The sequence below is a fragment of the Tachysurus fulvidraco genome, chromosome 23, assembly GCF_022655615.1.
Source record: "Tachysurus fulvidraco isolate hzauxx_2018 chromosome 23, HZAU_PFXX_2.0, whole genome shotgun sequence".
NCBI lineage: Eukaryota > Metazoa > Chordata > Actinopteri > Siluriformes > Bagridae > Tachysurus > Tachysurus fulvidraco.
The window spans coordinates 335,404-347,903 of NC_062540.1; the positions used below are offsets into that span (position 1 = coordinate 335,404).

The window sequence follows — 12,500 nt, forward strand, 5'->3', positions numbered from 1 at the left end:
GAAAGAAAGAGAGAAAGAAAGAAAGAAAGAAAGAAAGAAAGAAAGAAAGAAAGAAAGAAAGAAAGAAAGAAAGAAAGAAAGAAAGAAAGAAAGAAAATGTTAAATGAAAGAACAGTTCTGTCTGAAATTCAGTAAGATAATATACACACAGACACACACACATACACAGACACACAGACACACACAGACACACACACATACACAGACACACAGACACACACAGACACACACACATACACAGACACAGACACACACACATACACACACACATACACACACATACACAGACACAGACACACACACACACACACACACACACACACAGACCCACACACACACACACACACACACAGACACACACACACACACACAGACACACACACAGACACACACACACAGACACACACACACACAGACACACACACACACACAGACACACACACACAGACACACACACAGACACACACACACACACAGACACATACACACAGACACACACAGACACACACACAGACACACACACACACACACACACACACACAGACACACACACACAGACACACAGACACACACAGACACACACACACACAAAAGATAGTTTGAAGGTAATTGTAAATAATGAAGCCGTGAGATTGATGTGTGTGTAATTGTAAATTCCAAAAGTGTTTTTTTAGCATGTGTAAAATAAATTAGTGTGTGGGTCTCTTAGGGTCTGAACATCACATAGATAAACATACCCTCACCATCACATGTGTGTGTGTGTGTGTGTGTGTGTGTGTGTGTGTGTGTGTGTGTGTGTGTGTGTGTGTGTGTGTGTGTGCGCGTGCGTGCGTGTGTGCGTGCTCACACACAGACACACACACAGAAGACACACACACAGACAGAAGACACATACACACACATACACACACACTGACAGCTCTGTCACGTCACTGTACACCAGCTGTGAAGAAGGAGTGTGTGAGTAAAGTCATTAACAAAAGATTCTTAAGTCATTAAATGTTTTAGTTACACAGTGTTTACCTTAGTGTTCCTTTACTGTACACCGGACAGCTGAATGGTGTCTGATGTGTGATAGGGAGATGTGACAGGGGGCGGGGCTTAGAAACTGTAGCACATGGTTATTACTGTTAGTAAGTACAAATAAGATCATGTTCATCATCTCCGCATGATTTATGCTTATAAACACTGAATAAATCAGCATTTAAAGAACAACTGAAGCATCAAATGGCTGAAAAGTTCAGTCAATCTCATTTAATCTACATCTCAATTTAAATACATTTGATGCATTCTTAGGTGCTTTTAATGATGGAGTTTATTAGAAAACAACTTGAAACCTGAATCTAATTTTTTTTTAATTTACACACTATTTCTTATTCACACAGCGCCATCTGCTGGCACTAGGAGGAAAACACAGCCTGTCGCCTTAAAACAACAACATTTATAATTAATAGATAGATAGATAGATAGATAGATAGATAGATAGATAGATAGATAGATAGATAGATAGATAGATAGATAGATAGATAGATAGATAGATAGATAGATATTCGAATGAAAAGCCAGTATAAAGCAAAGAATTCAATACAAAAACGAGTTTATTACAACGCGACATTTTTGTCCTCTTGAGTTTCTGTACGGCAAATGCGTAACGCGTGAGGTTTGCGCATGCGCACTGACACGTTCAGTAAATGCCATTGTTAGCTGATTAGCATGTTGTTTTTTTGTTGATTATATTTTAAAACGTCTCTAAAACTGAATGGTGTCCTGTTTTATGTTCAGTGGGTAAAAATCTGCCGTATTACTGTAGAGTTAATGAGAGAAGTTGTGAAGTGAACAGAATGAATCAGTTTGAGAAGTGAGTTAGCCTTTATGCTAATTCTGTGCTAACACACACCATAAATGTGCTTTATTTACATTATTATTATTATTATTATTATTATTATTATTATTGCTGTTTTACACTTGGTTTGTTTCTACAGTGTGAAAGAGGACGAAACGGAGGACAAGAGGAATGTAACCGACTCGGAAAGTGTCAATAATAATAATAATAACAGGAGGAAGGTAAATATTTTAGACCTTTATTATCATTAACTCTGGTGGCTTCAGTAAGGCGACCAATCAGAATTCAGGACAAATCTGCGTCAGTTAACACATTTCACTCGAGTTGAGTTTGGTAAAGAATCAAACTGAGAGTCGATTCCACATTTACTCGGAACCCACAATTGATTCATCTCTCATTCAGTTTCTCTCTGTTTCTCATTCACATATGATTAAGAGCTCATGGTTCTTCATACTCTCTGGTGTGTGTGTGTGTGTGTGTGTGTGTGTGTGTATAGACAGTAACCCCAGCTCCAGGTGAACACCCTCTGCAGTATAACTACACATTCTGGTACTCACGCCGGACCCCCAGCAGACCCGCGAACACACAGAGCTATGAACAGAACATTCGACAGATCGGCACGGTCGCATCGGTCAGTGTGTTTATTAGTGTGTGTGATGACTAACTTATTTTAAGGGATAACTGTATTTCTTTAGCTGTAAGTGTGTGTGTGTGTGTGTGTGTGTGTGTGTGCCACAGGTGGAACAGTTCTGGAAGTTCTACAGTCATCTTGTTCGTCCTGGAGATCTGACGGGTCACAGTGACTTCCACTTATTCAAAGAGGGAATCAAACCTATGTGGGAGGTGTGTGTTAAGTTGGGAGTGTGTGTGTTTGTGTGTGTGTGTGTGTGTGTGTGTAATATGTGTCTGGGTTTGTGTTTCAGGATGAAGCCAATAAGAACGGAGGTAAGTGGATTATTCGTCTGCGCAAGGGTTTGGCGTCGAGGTTCTGGGAGAACATCATCTTAGCGATGTTGGGAGAGCAGTTCATGGTGGGGGAGGAGGTGTGTGGCGTCGTCGTCTCCATACGCTTTCAGGTTAGAGCTGAAATGCTGCACAACTGCTCATAATACTTTAGTAATCTTTCGGATTAGTGAGTAGAGATTAGCGGCTGGTTCTGCTCAGCATTTTTATTATAAGTTACACATCAGGATGTTGATGAGTGGATTGTGTTTTGTGACTGTTATAGACACAGCTGTGACATCTGAGCCTGATGATGTCATTCATTCATAAATTCATGTTACACTTTATATTTGCAGTTTTGTGTAATAAAGCTTTGTTAGATTGTTTTAATAATTACAATTAAGAGACGTTTAAAGTCCAAACAGTGTGAGACCGAATTTTTCATTTTTATTCTAGAAGGTAAAAAAAATGTGTTAAAACTGCTCTGGCCGTGTGTGTGTGTGTGTGTGTGTGTAGGAGGACATCTTGTCCATCTGGAATAAAACAGCGAGTGATCAGGTAACGACATCACGCATCAGAGACACACTGCGCCGAGTCCTGAACCTCCCTCCTAACACCATCATGGAGTACAAAACACACAACGACAGCCTCAAGTATGTTTATACACACACACACACACACACACACACACTGTATTTTTGGTTCTGATCTGATTGGGTTTTTTTATCACAGGGACAATTCCAGCTTCCGCAACACAAAGATCGCTGTGTGACGAACACACACATCCTTCAGGAAGAGGCTCCGCCCCTCCACAACATTCCATTCCTGTGGAAAGTTTTTTTTTCCCATGTAAAATATAATAAATGTCTTTGCTTAGAATCCTGTGTTGGAGGTTTGTTGTGAACGTGACGTGTCTCCTGAACTGTTTTAGAGGAGTTTCAAAAACATCTGTTTCAGTAATAATGTGGAATAAATGAAATGGAGCAGATTTTATCCTCGAGTGTGATGCAGATGCTTCTACAATGAGACTAAAGATGAGCTGGGACGAGTGTTTCAGAAGCTGCTGATCTCCTGCTGGGATTTTCACACAACTGAACAGTGGGAGTAGTCGAGTGGGAGTGAGAGTAGTCGAGTGGGAGTGAGAGTAGTCGAGTGGGAGTGAGAGTAGTCGAGTGGAAGTAGTCGAGTGGGAGTGGGAGTGAGAGTAGTCGAGTGGGAGTGAGAGTAGTCGAGTGGGAGTGAGAGTAGTCGAGTGGGAGTGAGAGTAGTCGAGTGGGAGTGAGAGTAGTCGAGTGGGAGTGGGAGTGAGAGTAGTCGAGTGGGAGTGGGAGTGAGAGTAGTCGAGTGGGAGTGAGAGTAGTCGAGTGGGAGTGAGAGTAGTCGAGTGGGAGTGGGAGTGAGAGTAGTCGAGTGGGAGTGAGAGTAGTCGAGTGGGAGTGAGAGTAGTCGAGTGGGAGTGAGAGTAGTGGAGTGAGAGTGGGAGTGAGAGTAGTCGAGTGAGAGTGGGAGTGAGAGTAGTCGAGTGGGAGTGAGAGTGGGAGTGAGAGTAGTCGAGTGGGAGTGAGAGTGGGAGTGAGAGTAGTCGAGTGGGAGTGAGAGTGGGAGTGAGAGTAGTCGAGTGGGAGTGAGAGTAGTCGAGTGGCAGTGAGAGTAGTCGAGTGGCAGTGAGAGTAGTCGAGTGGCAGTGAGAGTAGTCGAGTGGGAGTGGGAGTGAGAGTAGTCGAGTGAGTGGGAGTGGGAGTGAGTAGTCGAGTGAGAGTGAGAGTAGTCAAGTGGGAGTGAGAGTGAGTAGTCGAGTGAGAGTGAGAGTAGTCAAGTGGGAGTGAGAGTGAGTAGTCGAGTGGGAGTGAGAGTAGTCGAGTGAGAGTGAGAGTGGGAGTGAGAGTAGTCGAGTGAGAGTGAGAGTAGTCGAGTGGGAGTGAGAGTGGGAGTGAGAGTAGTCGAGTGGAAGTAGTCGAGTGGGAGTGGGAGTGAGAGTAGTCGAGTGGGAGTGAGAGTAGTCGAGTGGGAGTGAGAGTAGTCGAGTGGGAGTGAGAGTGGGAGTGAGAGTAGTCGAGTGGAAGTAGTCGAGTGGGAGTGGGAGTGGGAGTAGTCGAGTGGGAGTGGGAGTGAGAGTAGTCGAGTGGGAGTGAGAGTAGTCGAGTGGGAGTGAGAGTAGTCGAGTGGGAGTGAGAGTAGTCGAGTGGGAGTGAGAGTAGTCGAGTGAGAGTAGTCGAGTGGGAGTGAGAGTAGTCGAGTGGGAGTGAGAGTAGTCGAGTGAGAGTGGGAGTGAGAGTAGTCGAGTGAGAGTGGGAGTGAGAGTAGTCGAGTGAGAGTAGTCGAGTGAGAGTGGGAGTGAGAGTAGTCGAGTGGGAGTGAGAGTGGGAGTGAGAGTAGTCGAGTGGGAGTGAGAGTGGGAGTGAGAGTAGTCGAGTGGGAGTGAGAGTGGGAGTGAGAGTAGTCGAGTGGGAGTGAGAGTAGTCGAGTGGCAGTGAGAGTAGTCGAGTGGCAGTGAGAGTAGTCGAGTGGGAGTGGGAGTGAGAGTAGTCGAGTGAGTGGGAGTGGGAGTGAGTAGTCGAGTGAGAGTGAGAGTAGTCAAGTGGGAGTGAGAGTGAGTAGTCGAGTGAGAGTGAGAGTAGTCAAGTGGGAGTGAGAGTGAGTAGTCGAGTGGGAGTGAGAGTAGTCGAGTGAGAGTGGGAGTGAGAGTAGTCGAGTGAGAGTGAGAGTAGTCGAGTGGGAGTGAGAGTGGGAGTGAGAGTAGTCGAGTGAGAGTAGTCGAGTGGGAGTAAGAGTAGTCGAGTGAGAGTGGGAGTGAGAGTAGTCGAGTGGGAGTGAGAATAGTCGAGTGAGAGTGAGAGTGAGAGTAGTCGAGTGGGAGTGAGAGTAGTCGAGTGGGAGTGAGAGTAGTCGAGTGGGAGTGAGAGTAGTCGAGTGGGAGTGGGAGTGAGAGTAGTCGAGTGGGAGTGAGAGTAGTTGAGTGGGAGTGAGAGTAGTCGAGTGGGAGTGAGAGTAGTCGAGTGAGAGTGAGAGTAGTCGAGTGGCAGTGAGAGTAGTCGAGTGGCAGTGAGAGTAGTCGAGTGGCAGTGAGAGTAGTCGAGTGGCAGTGAGAGTAGTCGAGTGGGAGTGGGAGTGAGAGTAGTCGAGTGAGTGGGAGTGAGTAGTCGAGTGAGAGTGAGAGTAGTCAAGTGGGAGTGAGAGTGAGTAGTCGAGTGAGAGTGAGAGTAGTCAAGTGGGAGTGAGAGTGAGTAGTCGAGTGGGAGTGAGAGTAGTCGAGTGAGAGTGAGAGTGGGAGTGAGAGTAGTCGAGTGAGAGTGAGAGTAGTCGAGTGGGAGTAAGAGTAGTCGAGTGAGAGTAGTCGAGTGGGAGTGAGAATAGTCGAGTGAGAGTGAGAGTAGTCGAGTGGGAGTGAGAGTAGTCGAGTGGGAGTGAGAGTAGTCGAGTGGGAGTGAGAGTAGTCGAGTGGGAGTGGGAGTGAGAGTAGTCGAGTGGGAGTGAGAGTAGTCGAGTGGGAGTGAGAGTAGTCGAGTGGGAGTGAGAGTAGTCGAGTGGGAGTGAGAGTAGTCGAGTGGGAGTGAGAGTAGTCGAGTGGCAGTGAGAGTGAGAGTAGTCGAGTGGGAGTGAGAGTGGGAGTGAGAGTGGGAGTGAGAGTAGTCGAGTGGGAGTGAGAGTAGTCGAGTGGCAGTGAGAGTAGTCAAGTGGCAGTGAGAGTAGTCGAGTGAGAGTAGTCGAGTGAGTGGGAGTGGGAGTGAGAGTAGTCGAGTGAGAGTGAGAGTAGTCAAGTGGGAGTGAGAGTGAGTAGTCGAGTGAGAGTGGGAGTGAGAGTAGTCGAGTGAGAGTGGGAGTGAGAGTAGTCGAGTGGGAGTGAGAGTAGTCGAGTGGGAGTGAGAGTAGTCGAGTGAGAGTGGGAGTGAGAGTAGTCGAGTGGGAGTGAGAGTGGGAGTGAGAGTAGTCGAGTGGGAGTGAGAGTAGTCGAGTGGGAGTGAGAGTGGGAGTGAGAGTAGTCGAGTGAGAGTAGTCGAGTGAGAGTGAGAGTGGGAGTGAGAGTAGTCGAGTGAGAGTGGGAGTGAGAGTGGGAGTGAGAGTAGTCGAGTGAGAGTGGGAGTGAGAGTAGTCGAGTGGGAGTGAGAGTAGTCGAGTGAGAGTAGTCGAGTGAGAGTGGGAGTGAGAGTAGTCGAGTGAGAGTAGTCGAGTGAGAGTGGGAGTGAGAGTAGTCGAGTGGGAGTGAGAGTAGTCGAGTGGGAGTGAGAGTAGTCGAGTGAGAGTGAGAGTGGGAGTGAGAGTAGTCGAGTGAGAGTGAGAGTAGTCGAGTGGGAGTAAGAGTAGTCGAGTGAGAGTAGTCGAGTGGGAGTGAGAATAGTCGAGTGAGAGTGAGAGTAGTCGAGTGGGAGTGAGAGTAGTCGAGTGGGAGTGAGAGTAGTCGAGTGGGAGTGAGAGTAGTCGAGTGGGAGTGGGAGTGAGAGTAGTCGAGTGGGAGTGAGAGTAGTCGAGTGGGAGTGAGAGTAGTCGAGTGGGAGTGAGAGTAGTCGAGTGGGAGTGAGAGTAGTCGAGTGGGAGTGAGAGTAGTCGAGTGGGCAGTGAGAGTGAGAGTAGTCGTAGTGGGAGTGAGAGTGGGAGTGAGAGTGGGAGTGAGAGTAGTCGAGTGGAGTGAGAGTAGTCGAGTGGGCAGTGAGAGTAGTCAAGTGGCAGTGAGAGTAGTCGAGTGAGAGTAGTCGAGTGAGGTGGGGAGTGGAGTGAGAGTAGTCGAGTTGAGAGTGAGAGTAGTCAAGTGGGAGTGAGAGTGAGTATTCGAGTGAGAGTGGGAGTGAGAGTAGTCGAGTGAGAGTGAGAGTGGGAGTGAGAGTAGTCGAGTGGGGAGTGAGAGTAGTCGAGTGGGAGTGAGAGTCGTCGAGTGAGAGTGAGAGTGAGAGTAGTCGAGTGGGAGTGAGAGTGGGAGTGAGAGTAGTCGAGTGGGAGTGAGAGTAGTAGAGTGGGAGTGAGAGTTCGAGTGAGAGTAGTCGAGAGAGAGTAGTCGAGTGAGAGTGAGAGTGTGAGTGAGAGTAGGCGAGTGAGAGTTCTCGAGAGTGAGTGAGTGTGTGAGTGAGAGGAGTCGAGTGAGTGTGGGAGTGAGAGTGGGAGTGAGAGTAGTCGAGTGAGAGTAGTCGAGTGAGAGTGGGAGTGAGAGTAGTCGATGAGAGTAGTCGAGTGAGAGTGGGAGTGAGAGTAGTCGAGTGGGAGTAAGAGAAGTCGAGTGGGAGTGAGATAGTCGAGTGAGAGTGGGAGTGAGAGTAGTCGAGTGGGAGTGAGAGTAGTCGGAGTGGGAGAGTGAGAGTAGTCGAGTGGGAGTGCGCGTAGTCGAGTGAGAGTTGTCGAGTTGGCGTGAGAGTAGTCGAGTGAGAGTGGGAGTGAGAGTAGTCGAGTGAGAGTGGGAGTGAGAGTAGTCGAGTGAGAGTAGTCGAGTGAGAGTGGGGGTGAGAGTAGGCGAGTGGAGTGAGAGTGGGAGTGAGAGTAGTAGTCGAGTGGGAGTGAGAGTGGGAGTGAGAGTAGTCGAGTGGGAGTGAGAGTGGGAGTGAGAGTAGTCGAGTGGGAGTGAGAGTAGTCGAGTGGCAGTGAGAGTAGTCGAGTGGCAGTGAGAGTAGTCGAGTGGGAGTGGGAGTGAGAGTAGTCGAGTGAGTGGGAGTGGGAGTGAGTAGTCGAGTGAGAGTGAGAGTAGTCAAGTGGGAGTGAGAGTGAGTAGTCGAGTGAGAGTGAGAGTAGTCAAGTGGGAGTGAGAGTGAGTAGTCGAGTGGGAGTGAGAGTAGTCGAGTGAGAGTGGGAGTGAGAGTAGTCGAGTGAGAGTGAGAGTAGTCGAGTGGGAGTGAGAGTGGGAGTGAGGAGTAGTCGAGTGAGAGTAGTCGAGTGGGAGTAAGAGTAGTCGAGTGAGAGTGGGAGTGAGAGTAGTCGAGTGGGAGTGAGAATAGTCGAGTGGAGAGTGAGAGTGAGAGTAGTCGAGTGGGAGTGAGAGTAGTCGAGTGGGAGTGAGAGTAGTCGAGTGGGAGTGAGAGTAGTCGAGTGGGAGTGGGAGTGAGAGTAGTCGAGTGGGAGTGAGAGTAGTTGAGTGGGAGTGAGAGTAGTCGAGTGGGAGTGAGAGTAGTCGAGTGAGAGTGAGAGTAGTCGAGTGGCAGTGAGAGTAGTCGAGTGGCAGTGAGAGTAGTCGAGTGGCAGTGAGAGTAGTCGAGTGGCAGTGAGAGTAGTCGAGTGGGAGTGGGAGTGAGAGTAGTCGAGTGAGTGGGAGTGAGTAGTCGAGTGAGAGTGAGAGTAGTCAAGTGGGAGTGAGAGTGAGTAGTCGAGTGAGAGTGAGAGTAGTCAAGTGGGAGTGAGAGTGAGTAGTCGAGTGGGAGTGAGAGTAGTCGAGTGAGAGTGAGAGTGGGAGTGAGAGTAGTCGAGTGAGAGTGAGAGTAGTCGAGTGGGAGTAAGAGTAGTCGAGTGAGAGTAGTCGAGTGGGAGTGAGAATAGTCGAGTGAGAGTGAGAGTAGTCGAGTGGGAGTGAGAGTAGTCGAGTGGGAGTGAGAGTAGTCGAGTGGGAGTGAGAGTAGTCGAGTGGGAGTGGGAGTGAGAGTAGTCGAGTGGGAGTGAGAGTAGTCGAGTGGGAGTGAGAGTAGTCGAGTGGGAGTGAGAGTAGTCGAGTGGGAGTGAGAGTAGTCGAGTGGGAGTGAGAGTAGTCGAGTGGCAGTGAGAGTGAGAGTAGTCGAGTGGGAGTGAGAGTGGGAGTGCGAGTGCGAGTCAGCGACGTCGAGTGTGAGTGAGAGTAGTCGAGTGGGAGTGAGAGTAGTCAAGTGGCAGTGAGAGTAGTCGAGTGAGAGTAGTCGAGTGAGTGGGAGTGGGAGTGAGAGTAGTCGAGTGAGAGTGAGAGTAGTCAAGTGGGAGTGTGAGTAGTCGAGTGTGAGTGTGAGTGAGAGTAGTCGAGTGGGAGTGAGAGTGGGAGTGAGAGTAGTCGAGTGAGAGTAGTCGAGTGGGAGTGAGAGTAGTCGAGTGAGAGTGGGAGTGAGAGTAGTCGAGTGGGAGTGAGAGTGGGAGTGAGAGTAGTCGAGTGGGAGTGAGAGTAGTCGAGTGGGAGTGAGAGTGGGAGTGAGAGTAGTCGAGTGAGAGTAGTCGAGTGAGAGTGAGAGTGGGAGTGAGAGTAGTCGAGTGAGAGTGGGAGTGAGAGTGGGAGTGAGAGTAGTCGAGTGAGAGTGGGAGTGAGAGTAGTCGAGTGGGAGTGAGAGTAGTCGAGTGAGAGTAGTCGAGTGAGAGTGGGAGTGAGAGTAGTCGAGTGAGAGTAGTCGAGTGAGAGTGGGAGTGAGAGTAGTCGAGTGGGAGTGAGAGTAGTCGAGTGGGAGTGAGAGTAGTCGAGTGAGAGTGAGAGTGGGAGTGAGAGTAGTCGAGTGAGAGTGAGAGTAGTCGAGTGGGAGTAAGAGTAGTCGAGTGAGAGTAGTCGAGTGGGAGTGAGAATAGTCGAGTGAGAGTGAGAGTAGTCGAGTGGGAGTGAGAGTAGTCGAGTGGGAGTGAGAGTAGTCGAGTGGGAGTGAGAGTAGTCGAGTGGGAGTGGGAGTGAGAGTAGTCGAGTGGGAGTGAGAGTAGTCGAGTGGGAGTGAGAGTAGTCGAGTGGGAGTGAGAGTAGTCGAGTGGGAGTGAGAGTAGTCGAGTGGGAGTGAGAGTAGTCGAGTGGCAGTGAGAGTGAGAGTAGTCGAGTGGGAGTGAGAGTGGGAGTGAGAGTGGGAGTGAGAGTAGTCGAGTGGGAGTGAGAGTAGTCGAGTGGCAGTGAGAGTAGTCAAGTGGCAGTGAGAGTAGTCGAGTGAGAGTAGTCGAGTGAGTGGGAGTGGGAGTGAGAGTAGTCGAGTGAGAGTGAGAGTAGTCAAGTGGGAGTGAGAGTGAGTAGTCGAGTGAGAGTGGGAGTGAGAGTAGTCGAGTGAGAGTGAGAGTGGGAGTGAGAGTAGTCGAGTGGGAGTGAGAGTAGTCGAGTGGGAGTGAGAGTAGTCGAGTGAGAGTGGGAGTGAGAGTAGTCGAGTGGGAGTGAGAGTGGGAGTGAGAGTAGTCGAGTGGGAGTGAGAGTAGTCGAGTGGGAGTGAGAGTGGGAGTGAGAGTAGTCGAGTGAGAGTAGTCGAGTGAGAGTGAGAGTGGGAGTGAGAGTAGTCGAGTGAGAGTGGGAGTGAGAGTGGGAGTGAGAGTAGTCGAGTGAGAGTGGGAGTGAGAGTAGTCGAGTGGGAGTGAGAGTAGTCGAGTGAGAGTAGTCGAGTGAGAGTGGGAGTGAGAGTAGTCGAGTGAGAGTAGTCGAGTGAGAGTGGGAGTGAGAGTAGTCGAGTGGGAGTGAGAGTAGTCGAGTGGGAGTGAGAGTAGTCGAGTGAGAGTGGGAGTGAGAGTAGTCGAGTGGGAGTGAGAGTAGTCGAGTGGGAGTGAGAGTAGTCGAGTGGGAGTGAGAGTAGTCGAGTGAGAGTAGTCGAGTGAGAGTGGGAGTGAGAGTAGTCGAGTGGGAGTGAGAGTAGTCGAGTGGGAGTGAGAGTAGTCGAGTGAGAGTGGGAGTGAGAGTAGTCGAGTGGGAGTGAGAGTAGTCGAGTGGGAGTGAGAGTAGTCGAGTGGGAGTGAGAGTAGTCGAGTGAGAGTGGGAGTGAGAGTGGGAGTGAGAGTAGTCGAGTGGGAGTGAGAGTAGTCGAGTGGGAGTGAGAGTAGTCGAGTGAGAGTGGGAGTGAGAGTGGGAGTGAGAGTAGTCGAGTGAGAGTGGGAGTGAGAGTAGTCGAGTGAGAGTGGGAGTGAGAGTAGTCGAGTGAGAGTGGGAGTGAGAGTGGGAGTGAGAGTAGTCGAGTGAGAGTGAGCGTGGGCTCTGTGGGCCGATGTACAGAGATCAGGAGAACGAGCTGACGAAGTCTACAGTAACTTATGCAGTGACTCTTTACAAATGTGCTGAGCAGAAAAGCATCACTGAACACACCACATCCAACCGTGAGGTGGACGAGACCACAGCAGGTTCTTCTACAGTCAGTAAGAACAGGAACCTGAGGCTACAGCAGACACACACACACACTAGCAGGAGAAACACCAGCGAGTCTTTATTCAGTCTTAAACACTCCAGTTTCTGTGAGTCTGCCTCAGAGTAAACCTTTAAAACGTCTCTGCCACGGTGTTAAACTGCAGAGACGGAAACGAGGCACAGATTTGAGGACGTTCTTTTGACATCTTGATGAATAACAGAAGAAACTTCAATAATTCAAAATGCAGTATTTCTTGTTTATTGATTTCTTCCTGGACTTCCTGTGTGTGTGTGTGTGTGTGTGTGTGTGTCCACCTTTTAACATGACTTATTACTAACAGTAAGTAACAATAACATGGCTATAAAAATCTTATTTGCTAAAAAACTAAAGTACAAAATTCATTTCATTGTTTAAAGTTTTTTATGTTGATGCTTTTGAGGCACTTTTGACACTTGTGGAGATTTTGGAGGCTTTTTTCACACTTCTGCCCTTCTTCAGTGGAACTCTGGACTTGTTTAGGAGTGTGTGTGTGTTTCTGGGGACGTCTTTCACTGCAACACCCACGTCTGAGGGAGCCGGTGTCCCCAAGTTCCCCTCAGCTTCAGAAGAAGGAACCGGTGTGTCGGCACACGCCATAAGCTGCTGATGATAAACACACACACACATTACACACACACACACACACATTACACACACACTGGAGTCTCCTCTTACAGCCTGAGGTGATTCTCTCATTATTACAACACAATTCAAATCTATTCTGTTTCTCTGTGACT

General features: G+C 48.9%; 2 protein-coding genes across 8 annotated transcripts in view; one reads left to right on the forward strand and one right to left on the reverse strand.

Moving 5' to 3' along the window:
* Positions 1–1,641: 1,641 nt before the first annotated feature.
* Positions 1,642–3,664, forward strand: eif4e2rs1 (eukaryotic translation initiation factor 4E family member 2 related sequence 1). Its single transcript, XM_027162494.2, has 7 exons — positions 1,642–1,858; positions 1,983–2,064; positions 2,340–2,474; positions 2,582–2,686; positions 2,767–2,919; positions 3,302–3,438; positions 3,518–3,664. The coding sequence occupies exons 1-7, from the start codon at positions 1,842–1,844 to the stop codon at positions 3,555–3,557; spliced, it is 669 nt and encodes a 222-aa protein (XP_027018295.1). The 5' UTR covers positions 1,642–1,841; the 3' UTR covers positions 3,558–3,664.
* An 8,113-nt stretch (positions 3,665–11,777) lies between these two features.
* LOC113653045 (coiled-coil domain-containing protein 171) overlaps positions 11,778–12,500 on the reverse strand; it is an 11,470-nt gene continuing 10,747 nt past the window's right edge. For 6 of the 7 annotated variants that reach the window (XM_047807558.1, XM_047807559.1, XM_047807557.1 and 3 more), the window contains one exon: positions 11,778–12,366. In XM_047807558.1, coding sequence (XP_047663514.1) covers positions 12,145–12,366 — 222 coding nt within the window. In that variant the 3' untranslated portion in view covers positions 11,778–12,144. The remainder of the gene's footprint in view (positions 12,367–12,500) is intronic. The other variant, XM_047807556.1, reaches the window with a different exon arrangement.

Bases quoted from the DNA above. Each gene is read 5' to 3' on its own strand.
- eif4e2rs1 (XM_027162494.2), top strand. The intron at 2,065-2,339 runs GTAAATATTTTA...GTGTGTGTATAG, and splicing joins ATAATAATAACAGGAGGAAG to ACAGTAACCCCAGCTCCAGG. The intron at 2,475-2,581 runs GTCAGTGTGTTT...TGTGTGCCACAG, and splicing joins AGATCGGCACGGTCGCATCG to GTGGAACAGTTCTGGAAGTT.